The sequence below is a fragment of the Colobus angolensis genome, unplaced genomic scaffold, assembly GCF_000951035.1.
Source record: "Colobus angolensis palliatus isolate OR3802 unplaced genomic scaffold, Cang.pa_1.0 Scaffold200, whole genome shotgun sequence".
Classification (NCBI taxonomy): domain Eukaryota; kingdom Metazoa; phylum Chordata; class Mammalia; order Primates; family Cercopithecidae; genus Colobus; species Colobus angolensis.
In genome coordinates, this window is record NW_012115156.1 from 494,107 (window position 1) to 519,715 (window position 25,609).

At 41.4% G+C, this 25,609-nt stretch overlaps 1 protein-coding gene across 1 annotated transcript in view; it reads left to right on the top strand.

The window, feature by feature from the left end:
- ANXA3 (annexin A3) overlaps positions 1–25,609 on the top strand; it is a 61,081-nt gene that overhangs the window by 14,697 nt on the left and 20,775 nt on the right. Inside the window, exons 3-6 of the mRNA XM_011941731.1 lie at positions 6,686–6,773; positions 12,872–12,966; positions 15,973–16,086; positions 20,491–20,581. Coding sequence (XP_011797121.1) covers positions 6,686–6,773; positions 12,872–12,966; positions 15,973–16,086; positions 20,491–20,581 — 388 coding nt within the window. The remainder of the gene's footprint in view (positions 1–6,685; positions 6,774–12,871; positions 12,967–15,972; positions 16,087–20,490; positions 20,582–25,609) is intronic.

Sequence of the window (25,609 nt, forward strand, 5' to 3'; positions counted from 1 at the left end):
CGGAAGAGGCGAAATTAAAATTGCTAATGAAGTTTCGGGCACACATTGTCGTTGATAACATCTTATCAGGAAACAGGGTTTGAGAGCAGAAAACCTGTCTGACCAAAATTTATTAGGTGGGAATTTTCCTCGTCCTAATAAGCCTGAGATTGCTACAGGAGACCGGGGCTTATTTCACCCCTTCGGCTTCGACCATAAAAGATGGCACAGGCTTCTAAAGGGGCCATTTATAGGCCTACCCTCAGGGCGTATTCTCTTTCTCAGGGATGTTCCTTGCTGAGAAAAAGAATTCAGTGATATTTCTCCTATTTGCTTATGAAAGAGGAGAAATATAGCTGTGTTCCATCCGGCTCACTGGCGGCCAGTTCAACTGGCCTCTCTTGTTCCCTCAACATCGCTGTTATCCTGTTCTTTTTTAAGATGCCCAGATTTCATATTGTTCAAACACACATGCTCTACAAACAATTTGTGCAGTTGACACAATCATCACAGGGTCATGAGGTGACATTCATCCTCCTCAGCTTACGAAGAAGATGACAGGATTAAGAGATTAAAGTAAAGACAGGCATAGGAAATCACAAGGGTATTGACAGGGGAAGGGATAAGTGTCCATGAAATCTTCACAATTTATGTTCAGAGATTGCAGTAAAGACAGGCATAAGAAATTATAAAAGTATTAATTTGGGGAACTAATAAATGTCCGTGAAATCTTCACAATTTATGTTCTTCTGCCGCGGCTTCAGCCGGTCCCTCCATTTGGGGTCCCTGACCTCCCACAACAGAAAGGGACCTTTGAATCTCAGAAAGACAAATTATTTGCAGATAAAGGTTAGTTAGTGCAGCTTGCTAGTATAAATTCTTCTAATACCATTGTCAGGCTGATAAGGGTCTTAAACTGTCTTCAGTCTTTAACCTTTGTAACTGCAGTCAGGAGGGCAGAATACCTTTTGTCTTCATAAATCTTCCTCCTGCTTTTAGGCAAATGGAGGAAAGAGATCTCTTGAGCATCAGTTTCTTCTTGTCTTCAACAATCCTTCATATTTTGAAGAGGCACATTCTGGTCTCACATACCGGCAGCTTGCAGCTGTGTAACTCCAGTCTCTGCCTTCACCATCACATCACATTCTTTCTGTATGTCTCTGCCTTTACGTGGCTGTCATATAAGGACACCAGTGGTATTGGATTGGGGGCCTGCCAATGTGACCTCATCTTAAATAATTACATCTGCAACAACCTGGTTCCCAAGTAAGGCACATTCTGTGGTACTGTGGGTTGGGGCTTTAATGTATTTTTGGGGGGAGACAGAATTCAACCAGTAACACCTGCCCCACTTGACTGCGTTTTATTTCAGGGCCTTTTTGTTTTACGGTAAACTTTCTTTGGTTTGGAAACGTGCTTTTTACTTGAAAAATTGAACTGGAAGTCTTACAGTTCCCAAGTTTGATTGTTTTATTTTTTTGCAATCTACTCCATTTTTCCTTGTATCATAAAAGCTTCATGACCCAACACAGCATCTTGACATTGAGCAGAGAGCCGTCCTTTCTCCCCGGCTCTTTGAGAACTCCTTGTCCTGGAGTTTTATCTGAGGCTTTGATTTGAAGCCTCAATTTTTGGATGTGGCCTTCATAGGGCTTTCTGAAGTGATGAGTGATCTGGCTTCACTGCATCTTCAAAATGTCCCTGCAGCAACTGCTATTCTTGCTCTGTAGCATTTGGCTTTAAATATGTTTCATATCAACAGGGTTGGCACCTTCTGTTTTTCTCTTCCACTCATCCTTTTGAATGTAAATGTTTAATTTCTTGCAAACGCAGTACACTTTGCATGAAGAAATAGGTGCAACTGGCTTTTGTGAGTCAAAAACAGACTGGCCTGTCCCAGGGGTAATAGCAAACAGTTCCCCAGGCCCAGCTTGGTCATGCAGTGGCTTCAAGACATCATGTGCTAAGGCTGACCTCCAAAGGATGATTTTAGAAGATCAAGGGAGATTATATTGTCTTCAAAAAGATGGTTTAAATGAGATGCAGGCTAGTCTAGTTTAGGAGCAAAGACTGTTGGGACAGACCATTTACTGGCTGGGGGAACTTAAGCAAGTTACTTAAGCATCAGTTTCATCATCTGTGAAAAGGAATGTATTATATCTACCTTATAAGTTTATTGCAAGGATTGAATAAGCTAATGCAGGAAACGCCCTTAGCACAGTACTTGGCACATAGTGATTAGCAGCAATTGTTCTTAGTATAAAGAGCTCCTGTTACTTTCCCCCTTTATCTAGACATTCTTTGCTTTAATTGTTTTCCAACTGGCTTCAGCAGCATTTTTCTTTTTGAGGCATCTGAAGGTCAAGTTTCAGAAAAGGAAAGCAACTGAATGTGTTTAAATGTGTGGATGGAAATCTGATCAAAGGCAATTTTTTTTTTAAATAGACTTTGCCAAGTATTCAGGTGATGTTCTACACTAGTATTGACTATGTTAGGACACTAGGGTTACTGGAAATAAACTCAGCCAAGTATTGATTAGTAATATAAATGTCAAGGAATTAAACTTGCAATGAAACAGGCAATACAAACAGCCTTGTTTGGCTGTAAAAATGCCGACATTCCTGAAATGATGAGCTCATCATTAAATTCTTCATCTTCCACACCCCATAAGAGAATTCATGGCTTGTTTGCTCATTTTTGCTTCAGTTTTCTAGGCAGCTAAGAAGGAAATAAAGTAGTGGTTCTTAAACTTTATTGTGCACCAGAATCACCGGGAATGTTTGTTAAGTCGCAGATTCTGCATCCTAGCCCTGCAGTTGTTGGTTCAGGAACGCTGGGGTTGGGCATGAGAATTTGCATTTCTGTCACATTCCCTGGTGATGCTGATGCTGCTGCTTCAGGAATCACACTTTGAGAACCACTAAGATGAAGTCCCCTGAGGCACTGTGATGTGGTATAGAACAGGGGGCATTTTAGTCATAAGGCGATGGGTTTGAGTGCTGGGGCTGTCCTTATTAGCAGAACTCTTTTAAGCAAATAATCTCTGTGAGACTGGGTTTCTTCCATTTTCAATTAGAAATAATAAAATTCACCTCATGAAGGCCCTTGTAAGAGTTAAAATGTTTGTAAAGCACTTTGTTCATGTATTAGTTTTAAAAGATTTCATTAATCTTTTATTGTGAGATTCTTTTGTAAGTCATGTAATATTTCGGAGTGATTTGGGCAACCAAGTCTATCAAATGAATAATGCCATTCATTTAAATAATGGAAGCAGTTTGAAATGTTTCACTAAAATTCCACTTCAGAATTGCCATGCCCTTTTTCAAGCTGGGATGTGTGTATGTGTACTTTCTTCCCCCGTTGTAATTAAACAAGTTGTTCTCCCCCATTTAATTCTTACTTAGTACTAAATTGCATAATGAATTGGGAATTTCCTCCTTCTCTAATTCTGTGCATTGGCATTTTAGCATATTTTGATGTGTAGGTGGTAGAGGACAGTGAAAAGTTCACAGCTGGAGTGCAAACGCTGAGTTTTCATGATTCATGAACAACTGGGATCTGACCACAAGTTTGTCTTTTTATATTTAGAATCAGCCATGTCAATATCTACATGGCACAGAATCACCTGGGAGCTTCTTAAACGTGTAGAATTTAGCACCCCATCTCTAAAAAATATGATTCAGTATATAGAAGGTGGGTCCTGGTTATATACACTTAAAGTATCACTCCAGATGGTACAGAGACTACATTTCATGAAACCCCAGAAATGGTCTGGAATAGTCTAGTTTGTTTTTAAATTCTAACCTCTGCCTGCAATTAGCTGTGTAGACTCAATCAAATTCTCTGGTCTTCTTAAATCTTGGTGCTGTTTATGTGCAATTGCTCACTCTCATTTATTGGGGCTGTTATGCAGATTTTAATTAACATGTATAAAGTGCCTAGCATGTAAAGTGTGCTGGGCCTGAAGCACTCAAACACTCTAATGTTGGGGTAGTTCTTTTACAATGCCAGACACTGGAAGGTGAACAGATAAGATCAACACAAAAGTTCCTAGGTGGATAGAAGTGAAATGAAACCAGTTGGCCCTGTGAATCCATAAAATATTTACCAAGCCTTGGAGAAAGAGAATTCATCAAAGATTATATTAAAGTGACTAATTTCTTTTCTTTCTTTCTTTCTTTCTTTTTCTTTCTTTCTTTCTTTCTCTTTCTTTCTCTCTCTCTCTCTCTCTCTTTCTTTCTTTCTTTCTTTGAGACAGAGCCTCACTCTGTCACCTAGACTACAGTGCAGTTACACAATCACAGCTCACTGTAGCCTTGACCTTCTGGGCTCAAGTGGTCCTCTCACCTCAGCCTCCCGAGTAGTTGGGACCACACCTGCATACCACCACACCTGGTAATTTTTTAATATTTTGTAGAGACTGGGTCTGACTGTTCCGCCCAGGCTGGCCCTGAACTCTTGGGCTCAAGTGATCCTGTCCTTGGCCCCCAAGAGTCCTGGGAGTACAGGAGTGAGCCACCATGCCCATACTAAAGTGATTGGTTTCTTACAGGTATCTTCAGGTCAGGAACACTCACAACTAGTTTCTAACTTGTAATTATTTCTAGGTTCTAAAGTTCTTATTTTGGATGCTGTAAGATTAAACAGTGTTTGTGTGTATTGAAATAAATTATTCAATCTAATCTTAGGAATCAGCAGACTATCATTTTTTACTGTGCCAGAACACTAATTTTCCATTCAGTTTAGTGTGACAGATAATGTCCTTTCATGAAAACATTAAACACTTCAAAAGAGCCAAAATGAAGCCATATTAATACAAGACAACAGAGCCAATACTATTCAGTAACAAGATAGAAAAATGCTGTTTAAAAAGGAAATATTATTACTGTAAAGACAGATTTGTATTCAAGAAGTTAAGAACTACCATATAAATCGACATTTATTTTTATTTTTCTCAACATCTTTGTGGCTGTCCTTCTTTAGTCTTGTAAGCAATTTTAAAATATTTTTCCTGTATTATGGTCTTTCCTAGCTTACTGACATGCTTCTAATTTACATGCTTAAAATTAGTAGCGTGGCATTTTTTACTTCCATGCAATTCCTCAAGATCTATGATGTCAGCAGAGCTTTTAGAAGGTCTTCTAATTGCACATTCATTAAACAAAGCTCAAGAACAGACAGTCCTAAGGGGGTTTTCATTTATGGATCATTTAGTCTGGAGTTCCCCAAGGACAATGGTCAACATTAATTAAAACATCTTGAAGTTTGTAAACCACAGTTACTTCTGTGTGAGATGCCACGATAAGCTTTGAATTATCACTTGAAAAACAAGAAGATTTAGGAAATTTCAGCTTTCTTGTTGCTCTCCTGCAAATGCTACTTTAAAACAAATTTTCTGGCCCGGCGCGGTGGCTCAAGCCTGTAATCCCAGCACTTTGGGAGGCCGAGACGGGTGGATCACGAGGTCAGGAGATCGAGACCATCCTGGCTAACACGGTGAAACCCCGTCTCTACTAAAAAACATACAAAAAACTAGCCGGACGAGGTGGCGGGCGCCTATAGTCCCAGCTACTCGGGAGGCTGAGGCAGGAGAATGGCGTAAACCCAGGAGGCGGAGCTTGCAGTGAGCTGAGATCCGGCCACTGCACTCCAGCCTGGGCGGCAAAGCGAGACTCCGTCTCAAAAACAAAACAAAATTTTCTTCAGTGTCACCAAGATTAACACAACTTACTGCTGTACAGAACCAATGTTTTATATTTGTAATTTGTTACATAAGAGAAAAAGAGGACTCCTGAGATATGGGGTAGATATCATATTCCCTATGACTGGGGGGTAGACCGTCACTGGAACTGCAACTGCCAAATGGGTTCTTCCTGCTCACTGCACAGACACAATCAGTCCACTGAGACCATGGCATTGCAGTAAAGAAAGAGTATAATTGATGCCAGGCTGGCCACACCATGTAGGAGACAGAGTTATTACCCAAATCAATCTCCCTGAAGGCTCAGAAGTTAGGGATTTTTCAAGGATAAAATGGCGGGCAGGGGACTAGGGAAGGGGGCATGTTGATTGGTTGAGGATGCAATCATAGGGGTATAGAAAACAGTCCTTGTAGGCTGAGTCTGCTTGTAAGTGGGGGCCACCAGAAGAGTTGTTGGTCTGAGTGGGGCTGTCCAGTAGTCAGAAATGCAAAAGCCTGAAGAGACATCTCAAAAGGCCAATTGTAGGTTCTGTAATAGTGATGTTATCTGCAGGAGTAATTGGGGAGGCTGCAAATATTGTGACCTCCAGAATAGTGGCTGGTAATTATGTAACTATGCCTACATCTTAGTAAAATTCAGGCCCCTCTCATCCTCCTAACTTGGTAGACTTTCATTAATTGTACAAGGGTAGTTTAGCTTTGGGGAAGAGCTAGTATCATTTAAACTATAAACTAAATTCCTCCTGAAGTTAGTTTGGCCCACACCCAGGAATGAGCAAAGACAGCCAGCCTGTGACGCTAAAAGCAAGATGGAGTCAACCATGTCAGATTTCTCTTACTGTCATGATTTTGCAAAGGCAGTTTCAGAGCCACTCCTGAAGTGGTAGGAAGGTGTGCAAATTATGGGTTTGTCATATGCCTCTCATATGCATGAAGGAATATGCATATGTAATACAAGAAAGATGTTGTTTTGAACCAATGTGACTTTCAAATATTTCCTTCTAGGTTGGACACCGAGGAACAATAAGAGATTATCCAGACTTTAGCCCATCAGTGGATGCTGAAGCTATTCGGAAAGCAATCAGAGGAATTGGTGAGTGATATTTTACAATTCCTTTCTTAATGTTGAAGCAAATCAGGCAGGTTACAATCTAAAAGTTCAGTTTGCTCAGCTTGGCTTACTCAATTTGATAAATTGTCAGGAATTTTCTCAAATTGTGAAATAATGAGGAAATATATAGAGAACTCAGCTTTATTAAATCCTAATATTTATCATATTTACTTAATATTAAATAACTACCACTGATATTGGTGGTCTAGAGGAGATCCCCAGATGCCGGTGGGATCTCCACCCTGGCTGATATCCAGACTCTTGACACCATCTAGAGAAGAAATTCAAGGATGGGTCAAACGATAGTGAAAGTACAGAGATTTATTGCAAAGTGAAAAGTACACACTCAGGAAAGGGGACTGTGAGTGTACTCAAGAGAGAATGATGCACAAGGGGGTTTGGGGTTGTTGCCTTTATGGGTTTCTTTAACCAAGGGGTGGAATAGTCATGAAGATTCCGGGAAAAAGATGATTTCTTGGTACTGTGGTGCCACCCCTTTTTACACCAAATGTCAGTGTTGCCAGAACTGCCATGGCACTGGTGGGTGTGTGATTGAGTATGTTAATTAGCATAGAACGAGATCCTGGGAGAATCCTAGGTCAAATCCAGCGCCACCTTGGGTCCAGTGGGTCTTAGCCAGCTTGATCCAGGCTATGGGTTTTCAGGGTCATATCAGCCCCTAGTTTCTGCAGCTATTTCATCAGTTTCCTTTTGCTAGTCATGTGAAACTGCTACCTGGAATTTTCTGTTCTCCTGTGGCCACCCTGTATTAGTCCTGTCTAACCATCACCACCACTGCTATCAACAACAATAATAATTATCATATAAATTATTACAAATATGGCCCCCTTGGTTGGGCATGGTGGCTCATGCCTGTAATCCCAACACTTTGGGAGGGCGAGGCAGGAGGATCACTAGAGCCCAGGAGTTCAACACCAGCCTGGCAATATAGGGAGGGCCCTTCTCTACAAAAATCTCAAAAAATTAGCTGGGCGAGGGGCTTGAGCTTGTGATCCCAGCTACTTGGGAGGCTGAGGTAGGGGGATACTTTGAGCCAGGGAGGTTGAGGCTGCCCTGAGCTGTGATTGTGCCACTGATCTCCAGCCTGGATGACAGAGTGAGAGTCTATTTCAAAAACAAAATAAAAAAACAAAAAAACCCCAATACAATCCCATCAGTTCTTCCTGGATTTCACTCTTGCTCCCTTCACTAGAGATAAACACCATCCCAAATTAGAGTTCATTCCCATGAAACTTTTAATACCATCAGTATATATACATGTACATATTGTTTTGCATGGTCTCAAACAGCATAAAATGAAATCATACTGTATACATTCTTCTGCAATATGTTTTTATCCCGTAACATTATATTTTTGAGATTTAGCCATGTTGATATGGTTAGCTCTAGAGCATTAATTTTAACTGCATGGTATCTATTGCATCACTATATCAGAAGATGGGAATATTGATGGAACATTTAAATTGCCTGCAATTCTTTTATATTGCAATATAAAAATGCGGCAGTGAATATTCCTCTTATGTCTCATTGTGCATATTTGCTAGCATTTCTCTAGAATATGACAAGAACTGGAATTTCCACATTGACGGGGATACTTCTCTTCAAATTAACTGGAAATTTTGCCATACTATTCTCTGAAATGAATGTAGAAATTAGCATTCCTTTCAGCAATGTATAAGACTTCCTTTCACTCCATGTTCTCACCAATACTTGCTACAGTAAGACTATTCCATTTTTCTAATTAAGTGGGTCTAAATGGTATCTTATTCTGCATGTGTGTTTGTTTCCTCTCTCTACCCTGATGACTGATGCAGTTAAGCATCCTCACTTGTGCATCTGCGTCCACTTTCATACATCAATAAAATATAAAATAGGCCGGGCGCGGTGGCTCAAGCCTGTAATCCCAGCACTTTGGGAGGCCGAGACGGGCGGATCACGAGGTCAGGAGATCGAGACCATCCTGGCTAACAGGACGAAACCCCGTCTCTACTAAAAAATACAAAAAAAAAACTAGCCGGGCGAGGTGGCGGGCACCTGTAGTCCCAGCTACTCGGGAGGCTGAGGCAGGAGAATGGCGTAAACCCGGGAGGCGGAGCTTGCAGTGAGCCGAGATCGCGCCACTGCACTCCAGCCCCGGCGACAGAGCGAGACTCCGTCTCAAAAAAATAAAATAAAATAAAATAAAATATAAAATATATTTTATCTATTTTTTTCAGTTGGTTTGTCTTCTTTAGATTGGCAAGAATTTTTTGTAATTCCTCAATACAAACTTTTTAAAAAATATTACAAACCATGAAAATATTTCCTGTAAGTTTATGATTTTCTTTTAACATTGGTGACTTGGTTTGGTCCTGTGTCCCCACCCAAATCTCATCTTGTAGCTCCCATAACTCCCACGTATTGTGGGAGGGACCTGGTGGGAGATGATTGAATCATGGGGACAGGTCTTTTCCGTACTGTTCGCATGATAGTAAATAAGTGTCATAAGATCTGATGGCTTTATAAGGTGGAGTTTCTCTGCATAAGCTCTCTCCTTGCCTGCCGCCATCCACATAAGATGTGACTTGCTCCTCCTTCCCTTCCACCATGATTGTGAGGCTTCCCCAGCCACTGTGAGTTCTCCATTAAACCTCTTTCCTTCATACATTGCCCAGTCTAGGGTATGTCTTTGTCAGCAACGTGAAAATGGATTAATACAATTGGTTACAGAAGTTTTAAATTTTAGTGAAATCAAGTTTACCAATATTTTTGTCTAGGATTTATTCTGATTGAATCTTTTCTATAATGATGTCATAAAGATATTCTCCTACAATTTTTTTCAAAGTTTTGAAATTTTATTTTTCATATTATGATCTTTAATCTACATGAAATTAATGTTCATGGATGGTATTTAAAGGTGTCTCATTTTATCCTATTTCATGTGAACATTTAATTGTCCCAGAACAATGTATTGAAGAGCTCATCCTTTTCACACTGATTTGTATGTAATGTCACCTCTGTTTTACATTTCCCTATTTTTCTCTTCTCTGTTATGCTTCATTTATCTATTTGCCTCTCCCATTGTCACGATTATTAGGGTTTTATAATGACACTAAATATCTACTGGGCAACGTTTTTCTTGGCTCTTTGCCCTCCTCTACGAATTTTAAAATCGGCTTGTCAAATTCCATAAATATACTATATTAGAACTTTATATTGATATAATATTATGTTATTTCTGCCTGTTTAAAGTTTTTTTTTCCATTTTTCAATGTAGGTTATTTCTTCATTTATCTCTTGATTGCTTTTTTTTTTTTTTTTTTTTTTTAAGGGAGACGGGCTTGCTCTGTCACCTAGGCTCGAGTGCAGTGATATGATCATAGCCCACTACAGCCTCAAACTCCTGGGCTCGAGGGATCCTATGGCCTCAGCCTCTGGTGTTGCTAGGAGTACAGGTGCTCATCACAATGTGTGCCTAATTTTTAAATTTTTTGTAGTGACAGGGTCTTGCTATGTTGCCCAGGCTAGTCTTGGACTCCTGGGCTCAAGCAGTCCTTCTGCCTTGTCCTCCCGAAGTCCTGGGATTATAGATGTGAGCCACTGCACCCAGCCTGATTACCCTATTTATATCTAGTGTTGAGTAGACTGTTTCATGAGGTTAATAGTCTTTAAATTCTGTTGCCTCTTTTTAAACATTATGTTTCTTCGTGAATTTGCACTTTGGCTTACAGGCCTTCTTAAAGAAGGAGGTTATTGTTTATGAGCACCACTTCTGACACATTCTGAGTTCAGAATCAGGTATCATAACGGCGTTTGCATTAGGATTGGGCCAGACCCAGTCTCTGAACCGGAGGCATCTTGGCTTAGTTTTTGATCTTGAGCATGTTTAAAATAATAAGAGATGAGAAACTGCCAGGCATACAGACTACAAATAACTGCAGGTAGTTTGGTATGTTTGTAGTCCAGTTGCATAGGTTATAGAGATGCAGAGAGGGGGTAGAAAATGAGAACAAAGACATAAGGCAGGAGAGATCATAATGAGCTGATATACGAGCTAAGGGGCTTAAACTTCATCCTGAAGATTACAAAGAGCCATTTGAATTTTAGTCAAGGGGATAACATGATCAGATTGTGTTTTTAAACATTTACTTAGGCAGTAGTGTACAGGAATAATTATATGGGGGTCACATTAGGAGGCGATTTAGGTTATCCAGGTAAAATATGATAAGGACACACTGGCAGAGGGCATGCGGAGGAGACGACAAATGTAAGAGATGCAGATAATTGCTATAATATAGAGAATAAGATAAAGAAAGGAATCTGAGCTGATTCCCAGGATTTTTGCCTGGATGACTATATCCATAGTTGTGGATGAGGGAACATAGAAAGACAGACAAGTCAGAGAGGAAATACAATAACGTCCACCCAGAACACGCTGAGTTTCAGATACTTGTGCAGTTGAGGTGGCTGGTAGTGTACTGACATGGATGCTGGGTACGGTACACACATGATGAGTCCACATTGGTACTCAAACCCACAGAGCACAAACACACTTTAATCTGATTCAGTATTTACTTAACTATGTATAAGAATACAAAACCAAAGACACAGAAAGGCAGCATCTTTCACTGGGAGGCCCAGCAGCTAACCAAGTACACAGAAGCTTTTGCGTCATCATTGATGTAAGTTATGTACCACTGCCTTGGAAGTGTGTAGATGAGGTCTGTGAGGGTCACCTTGTCACAAAGAATTTGAGCATTGAATTCCGGGTGCTCTTTTATACCTCTCTAGTCATGCGTGCTCTAGGCCTGCAAGCCAATTCACAGCTTCCCAAACCAGGTATCATCGTGGGCTGGGAAATTAATAAAACACAACTTTCCACGTTTATCTTACTATTGTAGTCACCAAAATAAGAGTGACCTTGAGGTCATTCTCAGGCAGGCCGGCATCAGCTCTGGCCTGATGTTACCTTTCACTTACAAACAATTCATTTTGTATATGGGTTTGAAATTCATGAGAGAGGCCAGGTGCGGTGTAGTCCTGAAATCCCAGCACTTTGGGAGGCTGAGGTGGGTGGATCATCTGAGGTCAGGAGTTCAAGACCAGCCTGATCAACATGGTGAAACCCCCATCTCTACTAAGTAAAAAAAAATTAGTTGGGCATGATTGCACATGCCTGTAATCCCAGCTACTTGGGAGGCTGAGGCAGGAGAATCACATGAACCCGGGAGGTGATAGTTGCAGTGAGCTGAGATGGTCCCATTGCATTGCAGCCTGGGCAACAAGAGAGAGAGGGTGGTGGGGAGAGAGAGAGACAGAGAAAGGGAGGAAGGGAGGAAAGAAGGGGGAGGGAGAGGGAGGGAGGAAGGAGGAAGGAAAGAAGGAAGGAAGGAAGGAAAGGAGGGAAGGAAGGAGGGAAGGAAGAAAGGAAGGAGGGAGGGAAGGAAGGAAGGAAGGGAGGGAGGGAGGGAGGGAGGGATGTGGCAGAAATGCATGAGAGAGATGTGGACCAGAGATAGAAATATATGTTTTGTGGTCAGAGATTTGGATTCAGCTTCTTGCTGGACCACTCAGAAGTTGTGTGACTTTGGCAAGGAAGATAAGTTCGTGTCTTCATCTTTAGTACAGCGGGCCCCTGTGAATATTAACTATGGCAATGAATAAAAGGGTGTTTCATGCAGGGCAGATTCTCAATAAGGGTTAGTTCCTGTTTTCCAGAGGAAGAAATATTTTGATATCAACTATGGGAGACAAATAAAAGGCAATAAGACAGTAACCAAACCTCATAAAGGTAAAAATGTCAAGTTCAAAAGTAGTACGTTCTTTTGTCTGATGTACAGAAAGGAGTATTTAGACAATGATTGTTTCCTTCCCCCAAAACTATCCAAATAAAGTTAACTTTCTTTTCCAAAACTCAAGCAAACAAAATAAATAAGTAAATAACGATCCCAACCAGGTAAGAAGTTAGAAATTAAAATGCCTTACTCTCTGCATTTGTCTCATGCCATTGATCATGTTGCTTTTGTTCAAGACAGATATTGAGCATGAATATTGAGTAAAATAACTTTTGTTTCATTTAGGAACCGATGAGAAAATGCTCATCAGCATTCTGACTGAGAGGTCAAATGCACAGCGGCAGCTGATTGTTAAGGAGTATCAGGCAGCATATGGAAAGGTAAGGTCATGTTTACATGACAGGCAGTAAAGAGATAGTTAATGTACCATGGTCGCTCCCACATGGTTATGCCTACAGTTTTCTGTTTCAGGCTGAGTGTAACAGAAGATGCCCTGTGCATCTAGTCAGGAGCCTGGGATCTGAGTTGTGGTTTTGCCTTGGTCTTTCTGGGCCTCAGTTTCTTCACTTATAGGATAAGGTTTGCCTTAGCCCAGTGGGTTCTAAACCAGAAGTGATTTTGCTCCCCAGGGGACATTTGGGATGAATGGAGACATTCTGATGATCACAAACAGGATGGTGGGGGGTGCTTCTAGCATGTAGTAGGCATAGGTCAGGGATGCTACAAGCATCCGAGAATGCTCAAGGCAGCCCTCCACAACAAAGAATTACCAGGCCAACTATCTGACTAATTCTGTCTTAGATAACCTTTTATTTCTCTTTCAACTTTAAAATACGTATGTGGTTATAGGTTTAATTCATTCAGCAAATGAAAATTTAGTAATTAGCAGAAACTAACTGTATAAGAACAAGTAACTTTGGGAGGCCCAGGCAGGTGGATAACCTGAAATCAGGAGTTTGAGACCAGCCTGACCAACGTGGTAAAACCCCATTTCTACTAAAAATGCAGAAATTAGCCTGGTGTGATGGCACATGCCTATAATCCCAGCTACTCGGGAAGCTGAGGGCTGAGGCAGGAGAATTGCTTGAACCCGGGAGACAGAGGCTTCAGCGAGCCAAGATTGATCCAGCCCGGCAACAGAGCAAGACTCTGTCTCAAAAAAAAAAAAAAAAAAAAGCAAAAAGTAAGACTTGGTCTTTGCTATACAGTTTCTTTGTCCAACGCCTATTTTCAAGTACTAATCTGTGTTAGGAGGTATCCTAGACATTGGATATAGACTGGTATAGAAAACAGATCCTGCCTTCTTTCATGGAGTAGAAATATAATAAACAAGTAAATAAAAATAATTCAGATATGATAAGTGATATGAAAGAATTAAAATGGTTTATATGATAGACAGTGACTGGTGACTGGCTCCTGCAGATAGGGTGATGAAAGAATGTCAGTGAGGGGTTGTTACCTTACTCCCTACTAAGCCTAAACAATACTAGGGGTTCTGCTCTGCTTGATCAGGAGATAGTATTTAAGGTACAGCAAATACAAAAGCCCTGATGCAAAAAGAAGCAGGGAATATGTGAGAAATAAAGAATTCCAATATGGCAGGAATGTAGAAAGTGAAGGGGGCAGAAGAAAGAGATGAGGCTGGAGAAAGGTTGAGAACATGCTAAGGTCTTGGTAGAGTTTAGATTTTGTTCTAAGGGCCACAGGGAACCACTGGAGGTTTGTAAGCAGAGGAATAATGTAATGCAGTTTTTATTTTTAAAGGATTATTTTGGCTGCTGTAGATAATGAATTGTGGAGGGAAAAGGTACAAATGGAGACTGTTGAGAGGGTCTAGTGACCATCCACAGGCAGCTCAGGAATTACCTCCTGGAAGTGTTCTCCAGGCCCCCAGGCTCCATTAAGACACCCTTCTCTGAGCTCCCTTTATCAGATACCTAACATATAATATTGAAATTTTATCTTTGAATATTTCTGTGTTTTCCATGAGGCCAGAATGCCTTAGGATAAGGACTTTGTCTAACTTACCTTTAAAGGCCTAGCACAGAGCAGGTGCCCAGAAAACATTTGTTGAATTGAATGAATTGCCTGGCTTCTGGGCAAGACAACACTTTCACATAAAGAGAAGGTGAGTGATCTATTGGCCTTTCAGCATTTCCAAAATATGGAAGAAAGATGGAGGTGGAGGGGAACAACCATTTCTCACAGTGGAATAGGATGAGATCTGTGAAGTAAGGTTCGGCTGCAGTGGCTTGGATTGAGGACAGATGGTAGTGAAATTTACCATTTAGAGAGGAAAAAAACGCTGTGGCAATTAAAGCAGAGCTGGGAACACTGAACACCATCCCATTTGTTTCAGCAGGAACATGCTGCTGCTGCACCCCCCGGGAGTGTGGTAGTGTCGGTCTGTGCCCACGGCGTTGCAGCAGGCTCAGAGGCTACCAGCCTCTATTTCAGAGCTGAAAATAATCAGGAGCAGGAACAAACATTATTCAGTATTATGCCATTGAATATTGAAAGTAGAAACCCTGTTACCCCCCTTTAGGCAGGGGAGATGGACTGTACTTACGTGTGAAAACAGTACTCAAAACAATACCAATAGGTAATGTCTGTAAGAGGCTAAGTTCTAGTGTTTCATAGCCCTGTAGGATGACTCAGTTAACAATAATGTAGTTTCAAATAGCTAGAAGGAGGATACTGAATATTCCTAAAACAAAAAAATGCTAAATGTTTGAGATGATGGGTATGCAATTACCCTGATCTGATTACCATACATTATATGTATTGAAACATCACTATGTACTTTATGAATACGTACAATTATTATTTGTCAAAAAAAATAAGTCTAACATATTGCCACACTTAGGGGTTTTCTTTCTTTACTTGTTGCCAGAAAATTGCTTCTGATGCCACCTAGTTCCACGTTCTCACCAGAGACACATGACCAGCCACTGTCCTCCCTTCCCCTTCCTCTTGGAGCTCTTTGGGAGTTACTGAGAGACAAGACACCCAGGAATAAAGCACCTCCCAGTGAAGCTGGGTGTGAATTTATAAGGGTTCCTCTTCCTCTTCCCTCACCCCAACCTAAGCATTGAAAGCATGGGGGACCTAGGAAATGCATTTGAATACAGGTCCTAACTGTGGCACTCATGAAGCCCTCCCATTTGGCTCTCCTTCAAAAAACTTCTACAAAACAGAACAATTTGGGAGTAATTAGAAAATGCAGATTAATATTCATAGAAATACTTTCAACACTTCTGTTTATTCCCTGTGGATGGACATGTTTTGTCTGATTTTGATACATATGTTCATCTTTCACTAGGTGACTTTAGAGGAAGAGAAAGGAAAAGTATTTCACATTTTTCTCCTTGGTTTTTTGATTTTAGGAGCTGAAAGATGACTTGAAAGGTGACCTCTCTGGCCATTTTGAGCATCTCATGGTGGCCCTAGTGACTCCACCAGCAGTCTTTGATGCAAAGCAGCTAAAGAAATCCATGAAGGTATGAGCCCCCACAAGCCATTTCTGCCCAGGGTTTGACTGAGTCATCAAAAATAGTGACTTTCTGGCAGTGCACACTTGTGATGGGTGGACTCGGATGCTGTTTTGATCTGTACTCTCCCAGTGGTAGAATGACTCTGAAATAGGGAACAGTTGTAGAACCTTAAGCCCAAATGTTCCTGGGCTGGAAGAATTTTGTCATATCCTTTGTTTGACATGAAGAGTCAAGTTCTCTAGTTTGTCATCATTGAAAGTCAATGGCACTGTCATAACCCCAACACTGAAGCTAAAAACCTAGCATTATCCTTGAGCCCTTGTTTGCTCTTACCCTTCCACGGTCCCAAATCTATCAGCAAGTTCATTAGTTTTACTTCAAAATCCATTGTAAATATGTGCACTTCTCTCAAAATCCATTGCTACCGTTCTAGTCTGACCACCATCATCTCTTGACTGGTCCATATCAATAGGCTTCTAACTAGTCCCTTTGCCTCCATTTTTGCCCACCTCAAATGCATTCTACACAGAATAGCCTAAATTATTTTTATTAATTTATTTAAAAAGTCAGATTATGTTATTTACTTGCATAAATTTCCAATGGCTTTGAACACTTAAAATCCAAGCTCCTTATCATGACCTTCATTACCCAACATAGTGCAGGTCCTGTCTAACTTGGTGACTTTTTTAAATTCTATTTATATTAGTGAGGGTTTCCTCAGAGAAGCAGAACCAATAGGCAGGACATAGACGTTAAAAGATTTATTGTAAGGTCAGGTGCTATGGCTCGTGCCTGTAACTCCAATACTTTGGGAGGCCAAGGTAGGTAGATTACTTGAGCTCAAGAGTTTGAGATCAGCCTGGGCAACTTGGAGAAACCCTGTCTCTACAAAAACTAAAAAAAAAAATTAGCTGTGCATAGTAGTGCATTCCTGTAGTCCCAGCTACTTGGGAGGCTGTGGTGGGAGGATCACCTGAGCCCAAAAGGTCGAGGCTGCAGTGAGCTGAGATTGTGCCACTGCACTTTAGTCTGGGTGACAGTGAGACCCTGTCTCAAAACAACAACAACAAAAATTTATTGGAAAGAATTGGAGGCCATGGTGGAGGATTGCTCGAGCTCAGGAGTTCAAAACCAGCTTCAAACTGAGCAACATAGTGAGAACTTGTCTTTACAAAAAATTTTTAAAAATTAGCCAGGCGTGGTGGCTCATGCCTGTAGTCCCAGCTATTTGGGAGGCTGAGGTGGGAGAATCACTTCAGCCCAGGTCTTGAGTGTCCTTTGTAGGGACATGGATGCAGCTGGAAACCATCATTCTCAGCAAACTATCGCAAGAACAGAAAACCAAACACTGTATGTTCTCACTCGTAGGTGGGAATTGAACAATGAGAACACTTGGACACAGGAAGGGGATCATCACACATCAGGGCCTGTTGTGGGGAGGGGGGAGGGTGAGGGCTAGCATTAGGAGATACACCTAATGTAAATGACGAGTTAATGGGTGCAGCGCACCAACATGGCACATGTATACATATGTAACAAACCTGCATGTTGTGCACATGTACCCTAGAACTTAAAGTATAATTAAAAAAAGAAGAAGAAGAAGAAGAAAAAACATTAGCCAGGCATGGTGGCTCATGCCTGTAGTCCCAGCTGTTTGGGAGGCTGAGGTGGGAGAGTCACTTAAGCCCAGCAGGTCTAGGCTGCAATGAGCCACGACTGTGCCACTGCACTCCAGCCTGGGACCCTGTCTCAAAAAAAAAAAAAAAAAAAGAAGAAGAAGAAGAAGAATTGGTTACATGATTATGGGATTGGTTAGGCAAGTTCAAAATCTGTAGGGCAGGCTGTCAGGAAAGGCAGGCTGGAACTCTTGGGCACAAGCTGAAGCTGTCCACAGAAAGAATCTTCTACACAGAAGCCTCACCTCTGGTCTTAAGCCCTTTCAACTGATTGGATCAGGTCTGCCAAGAAAGGTATTCTCCCTTACTTAAAGTGAATCAATAATAAACTGCTTCAAAATACCTTCACGGCAACACATAGGTTAGTGTTTGACTGAATAAGTGGCATTATAGCCTGGCCAAGCTGGTGCATAAAACTGACCGTCATACCCCCTCCTGCTCACCCATTAATGATGTAGCTACACTGACCTTTTCTCTGCTCCTTGAACATCATAAGCTTATTCTTGTTTTGAGACATTTATACATGATGTTTCTTCCATCTGGAATGCTTTTCCTCCAGACATTTTCCATTAATTCACTCAAATATATTTTCTTACCTGCACTTATTACTGCCTAAAAGTATCTTGTCTATTTATTTGTTTTTGAGACAAGGTCTTGCTTCATTGCTCAGGCTCTAGTACAGTGGTGCAATTATGGCTCACTGCAGCCTTAACCTCCCGGGCAAGCAATCCTCCAACTTCAGCCTCCTGAGCAGCTGGGACTACAGGCACACACTGCCACACCTGGCTGATTAAAAAAAAATTTTGTAGAGACAGAGTCTTGCTGTGTTGCTCAGGCTGGTCTCAAACTCCTGAGCTCAAGCAATCCTCCTGCCTCGGCCTCTCAAAGTACCGGGATTACAAGTGTAAGCCACTGCACCTGTCCTTGCCTGTTTTTAAAATCCATTTGTTTATTACCTTTTTTCATCTAACTAAAAGGCAAACCTCCACCATGGCAGGGAACCTCATTGGTCTTGGCCTATATCTTCTGTTCCTAGAGCAACTTCTAAAATGAAGTGGGTGCTCAACATATTAATTAATAGGAAAGAGGAAAAAGAAAGGAGCTTAGATCTGAGGCATAAGCCGTATTATGCCTTGTCATCAGGCAATGGAGTTATCTTCTTTTCCATGGAGGACACATGGGCATCTGAGAAGCAGATGGCAAGATGGAATTTGATGTACAAGAGATTTATTGTGAGAAACGCCTGTGAAGGATAAAGAGGAGAAGAGCAGGGTAGGTGGGGTGAACCTTCAGACTGCAGTGCAGGCCTGACACCTGTGAGAGAGAGGAGAGGAAGTAGGCTGAGATTAGGAAGAGCCTCAGTGCATGTTGAAGCTCTGAGAAAGCCTTGGCAGACTGTTGGGGAGCCCCTGAGCAAAGACTGCCCTTTGGAGGAGTTCTGTGTTGGGCGCAAGTCCAGTACCCCTGCTGCTTACAGTCATTGACTGACAGCCACCTGGAGAGGGCATGACCTCAGTGTGAACTCTGGTAGATCTAAAGGTGTGGCAGTTGGAGGCTGTTAGCCAACTGCATTCTTTGCAGCTGATTCTCTTGAAGTGAAGTCTGAGCATTGTTTTTCTATGGCTACCCAACGGGGAGGGTTTAGCAGGTGTAATTGTAAGGATTAGATTCACCAATAAGTATTAGAACAGTTTCTCTTTTACATAAAAGAAATCCAGAGTAAGTAGCCCTGAGCAGGCTGTGATGGCACCACCATTATCAGAGATTCAGGCTCCTACTATCTTGAGAGTCTGCCATCTTTAACTCACGGTTTTCACTTCCTGGTTAAAGATGGCAGCTCATGACTCAGTCATTATGTCCTCATTCCAGTCAACTCAAAAGAATCAAGGACAAAGAAGGGTTCACTCCCTCACTCTAAGGATACTCCCTGAGCATGCATATGGTACTTCTGCCTATATCCCATCAGTCAGAGTTTAGTTACGTGGACATATTTCACTGTAAAGGAAGCTGAGAAACATAGCCTTTATTTGGGTAGCTGTGTACCAAGTTACAAGCTGGGGGTTCTATTACTAAGCAAGAAAGACAAAAGGGATACTGTGGAAAATTAGGAATCTCTGCTACAGAGAGCCAGAATCCAGTCTCTGTTCATATACTGCACTGGCCTTATTCGATCAAGTCTTAGTGTATATGACTTTTCTTGGAGTCACAGTGTGATTCAGTGACCTTGATATAAACAGGGCTGACAGGTAATTAGTCCCCATGCCAGCCAGGCCCATGATGCACATTACTGAGGATTTGAAAAGCTCCCTGTATGAAGAGGATGATACATGCTGATAGACCCAGTACAGTGATGCAAGGATGAACTCATTCAAAAGTATTGTAGAGCCTTTTCTAAACATAGTGGCATGTTTGAATGTTGCTAGGGTTAATCCTGTTAGACTCTCACTTCTGATCTTGAATGACACAGGCTTTTTCTTTTATACTATATATTTCTAGAATTATTCAATTGATTTTTACACTAGAGTGAAAAATTTGATGTCACTTTATTCCAGATGATTTATGTTAATACTAAAATACACTGAAAAATAGAAAACTACTTTAGAGCAATAGAGAACCTTGTATTGATTTACTCAAAAGTGTCGTTTCATCTATATAAAACAAGATATTAAGACCGAAAGGCATGAGATTAAGTTATTTAAGTGTTCTAAAAATTAGATTTTCTTTTCCTTTTTAGGGTGCTGGAACAAATGAAGATGCCTTGACTGAAATCTTAACTACCAGGACAAGCAGGCAAATGAAGGAGATCTCTCAAGCCTATTATACAGGTATCTTATTTTCTGCTTACCTTCACCACTGTTCACACATATTCGAGCCAATGTTGCTTTTCCCAGAATCCTCCCAATCTCTTCATAAGGCATTTGAGAGGACAAGACTTATAGAAAGGAGAATACATTCTAAAATCAGCTGAAGACTATGGGTTTCCAGGAAAAACTGGAATATGATCTGAGCTAGATACTGCTACATAACAATAGCATTAATGCTTTACATTTATAGTATTATAGCTGCAGTGGATTTTGCTCTCAGCAATCTCTCATTAATTGAATTAACCATTTTCATCAATGGAAGAGACTCAAATCATATTTTATTATGAGGTGTTAAAAATCACTCAGATTAGATCCACGATTTTTGGTGTGGGAAATTAGATTAATTTAGAGGATGTGTTGAGCATGAGGATTCAATAGAATTAGTTAAAAGACCTAATAGTCTGCTGGCTGTGTAAAATTAGAAAGTCTCTGCAATGCAATTCTGACTACCCAAGGTTAGTGTGACTTCACAGGTTGAGGTCACAGTCCCCACAAGACTACCTTCACCTCAGACACCAGCCCACAAGCTCAGGTGTTTTCAGGCTACACATGCTTTTAACCAACTGGCTACAAATTCAGGGTTCTCACTACTCTCAGGTTCAATAGCACACCAGAATGACACTGAACTCAAGAAAGTGCTATATTGACAAATGTGGTATCATAAAGGAAACAAATCAGGGCCAATCAAACGCAGAGACTGCATAGGGAGATATTGGGAAGGGTCCAGTGGAAGCTTCCACTCTCCTGACACATTGATATATCATTACCAACCCTCAAGCTCACTTGATTATTGGTAACCTTAGTTTTTATTGGGGTTTCATTATATAAGCATGATTGGTTGAACCATTGTTCATGTGATTGAACTCAATCTCCAGTCCCCCTACACTCCCCAGACATCAGGCTAATATTGTGGCTTAAAGCCTCAACCTTTTAATCATATGGTTGATCTTTCTAATGTGACCAGCCTTTATTCTAAGTCATCTTGTTAGCATAACTGAGCTGCAGTCCAAGAGACCAACCATGAGTAATAAAGACACACCTATGACTTGGGAAATCCAAAGGATTTAGAGTTTACCTCCCAGGAATGAGGAATAAGACCAGCCCAATTCTTTACTATTCAGCGGCCCCATAGAACCTTCTCCAAGTACTTTAAGGAAGCCACAGTTTCTCTATTTGTGTCTCACGGAGGTCAGTTGTGTCATAGGAGCTTTTGCAGTGGGAGAGGTCCAAAGAAGGAGTACATATTGGTCCTCAGGTGGCTGTTAAAGAGGTTGCTTTGGGAAATTCTTGTTAGAAGGTAAATACTTCAATGACAGGTAATTATTTTGTTATTGATGTGCTAATTGGGTTCTAATCAGAAAAACAGAAACAGCACTAGGTATTTTGACAGATAAAATGTAATATAAAGAATTACTGGCCGGGCGTGGTGGCTCAAGCCTGTTAATCCTAGCACTTTGGGAGGCCAAGGCAGGCGGATCACGAGGTCAGGAGATCGAGACCATCCTGGCTAACACGGTGAAACCCCGTCTCTACGAAAAATACAAAAAGAAATTAGCCAGGCATGGTGGCGGGTAGTCCCAGCTACTCCGGAGGCTGAGGCAGGAGATAGGCGTGAACGCTGGAAGTGGAGCTTGCAGTAAGCCGAGATTGCACCACTGCACCTCCAGCCTGGGCGACAGAGCAAGGGTCTGTCTCAAAAATAAAAAAAAATTAAAAAAAAAAAGAATTGCTTAAAGGGTCTGGTGCGGTGGTTTATGCCTGTAATCCCAGCACTTTAAGAGGCTGAGGCCAGCGGATCACAAGGTCAGGAGTTTGAGACCAGTCTGGCCAATATGGTGAAATCCCATCTCTACTAAAACATACAAAAAAAATTAAACGGGCATGGTGGCACGCACCTGTAGTCCCAGCTACTCAGGGGGCTGAGGCAGGAGAATTGCTTGAACCCAGGAGACAGTGGTTACAGTGAGTCGAGATCGCAACACTGCACTACAGCCTGGGCAACAGAGTGAGATTCTGTCTCAAAAGAATTGCTTAAGCTGAGCACAGTGGCTCATGCCTATAATCCTAGCATTTTGGGAGACTGAGGTGGGCAGATCGCATGAGCCAAGGAGTTTAAGACCAGCCCAGGCAACATGACAAAACCCCATCTCTACAAAAAATAACAAAAATTAGCCGGGTGTGGTGGTGCACGCCTACAGTCCCAGCTCCTCAGGAGGCTGAAGTGGGAGGATCACTTGAGTCTAACAGATTGAGGCCCCAGTAAGCCTTGATCATGCCACTGCACTCCAGCCTGGGTGACAGAGTGAGACACTGTCTTGGAAAAAAAAAAAAAAAGAATTGCTAAACACTTTTCAGAGGACTGAAAAAGGAAAAAGGGAACAAAGGGATTCATGCAGAGTATAACCCCCCAGACCTGAGACAACAGAGGAAAGAGGTTGAGTTTGTCAGAAACTGGAAGTTAGAAGAGGGATATACCTGGCTGATGTTGGTATCTCAGGGGCTCAGAACAGAGGCTTAAGGAGCAGTTCAGACCTCTGAAAAGAGGGGTCCATCTGGCTGGAACCGGTACCTCCACGGGGATGAAAGTGACTTGTTCTAGGAACCTAGAGCCAGTTGCTGCTGTCAGGGTGAACGGCCTTCACTGGGTTGACACTGATATGAACAGCCATCAAATATCTTGCACTTCTTTCCACCTCCTGCCTTCCAGTCCCCCTGTACTCCCCACTACTGGTAGAACCTAAAAGGGAGTGGGAACAGAAAGAAGTAGACAAGAGAACTGCTTAATCATTAATGCACAAAGGGTATGTTGTAGGTGTTTAAAATATTTCAGTTCAACAAGGTTTACATATTTTACAAAACCCATCATCAGAGCCAGGCACTGTATCCCAAGTTGGCTTGGTATTTTCTGGTGTTTCTTAGAAGAGTCGCTGCTCCCCTAGTGGACCTGCCCTGTGACAGATCCCTGGAGCCCAGCATTTAGGTACAAACACTTCCAGGATGTAAGCTTTATGAGGATGAAGATTTTTGTCTATGTTGTTTACTACCGTATCCTCAGTTCTAAGAACAGTGTGGGAGATAAGTGCAAATATTTATTAAATGAGTGTCCTCAAAATTGAGGTTAAGGTCTTAAGAGCCAAGTGAAACTTTTAGCATTCAGGATAGTGTTGTGCAGATATGACAAATGATAATAGCACAAAGTTACCAGAGCCTCAATTTCTATGTAAGTAATGCTCTCTGAGGCTACAAGGGATACAACTGCATCAAGGTTACCTTGGTTACTAGAGATTAATGATACACAGGAAGATCGAGAAGGAAATTGTCTAAATCATGCATAGCCAAGCTTTACAGAGATTCAAGTCACAGCACTACCCGAGGGACCCAGTTATGTTGTCAGTCTCTCGGCCGCAGGTATCCATTGCTTCCCATGCTAATGTTTTCCATGACAGTAACTGTTCCTCTTCCTTTTTGCTTCTCATGTTCTTAACACCAGCAAGTAACATCCCCTCCCTTACCACATGGTGTTTGTCTACCCAAGGCTTTGTGCATAGTTTTTGGTTATTCTTGGCTACTGTTTTCTTCATTTCAGTTCTTTATTATTCTGTTGTCTTTGTCTCCTTTTCTGTGTCACTCATTCTCTAAGACAGAAGATACAATGGGTTCAGGAAGTCACGATCAAGTTGGCCCTCATAAAGAGATCAGACGTCTTGTATAGCTTATCCAGTACAGTGGCACAATAGGGTCTAAATAAATAGAGATCTAAATTCTTAACTTTTTTCAGTATTCTAAAGTCAATGGTGTGTGAGGGAACACTGAAACAGGTATCAGGGACTCAAAGTTCTAATCCAGACACCTGTACTGTTAAAATACTCTATTTAATTTTATACTCTACTGTGCCTCAAAATGCACACAGTAGTTGTCAACTTAGATTGAAATAATATTTTAGTCTAATTTCCCACAAAATATTTCATGTAAAGGGAGAGGCTGTGTGAAATGACTTATAGAGTCTCATCTAAATAATTCCAAAATTATAAAATACTTCCCCAAGTTCTAACAAATGGCAGCTTCATTCTTTTACTTGGTATTTTCAAATTTAAAGTTTTTATCTAACCAGAATGAAGGATAGATGTAACAATATCACAACCATCAGGTTTAATGATGCCTACTAAATATTATTATTTAGAAAAATAACACACATTTTTGGTGGATTTTGCTTATATGAATTGCTTTGAAAAATTACAGATTTCATAAAAAGGAGACTTACTAAAATCATGCTGAAGAAGTTTCCATCTCAATGCAGTTCTTGCTATTGGATAATCTCATATCACTTTCTATAATTGTCTTTCATTGGTTTAAATAGATGAGAATTCTCATGGCTAATATGGAGAATTTGTTGTTTTTTGTTGTTGTTGTTGAGACGGAGTCTCGCTCTGTTGCCCAGGCTGGAGTGCAGTGGCCGGATCTCAGCTCACTGCAAGCTCTGCCTCCCGGGTTCACGCCATTCTCCTGCCTCAGCCTCCCGAGTAGCTGGGACTACAGGTGCCCGCCACCACGCCCGGCTAGTTTTTTGTATTTTTTAGTAGAGATGGGGTTTCACCGTGTTAGCCAGGATGGTCTCGATCTCCTGACCTCGTGATCCGCCCATCCCGGCCTCCCAAAGTGCTGGGATTACAGGCTTGAGCCACTGCGCCTGGCCTAATATAGATAATTTATAGAGTTCTTGAGAATGATGCAGACAGAGTTCAAATAGCCACATGGTGTCACCTACAACCAGGTGTATAGTGGCTCCAAGAGAATCACCACCCCATGGATGGGGCAGACAGAGATTTAAGACTGATGGGCACCGCACATCACAGGCCATGCAAAAGGGGCTACATCTAGTCAGTACTGAAATATATGAACACACAATTGGCATTTGTAAAGGGAAATAGCATGTTTTGGGGTAGCTTTCTTACTTTTGGGAGATACTAAAAAATATAGTTTAGTTATATT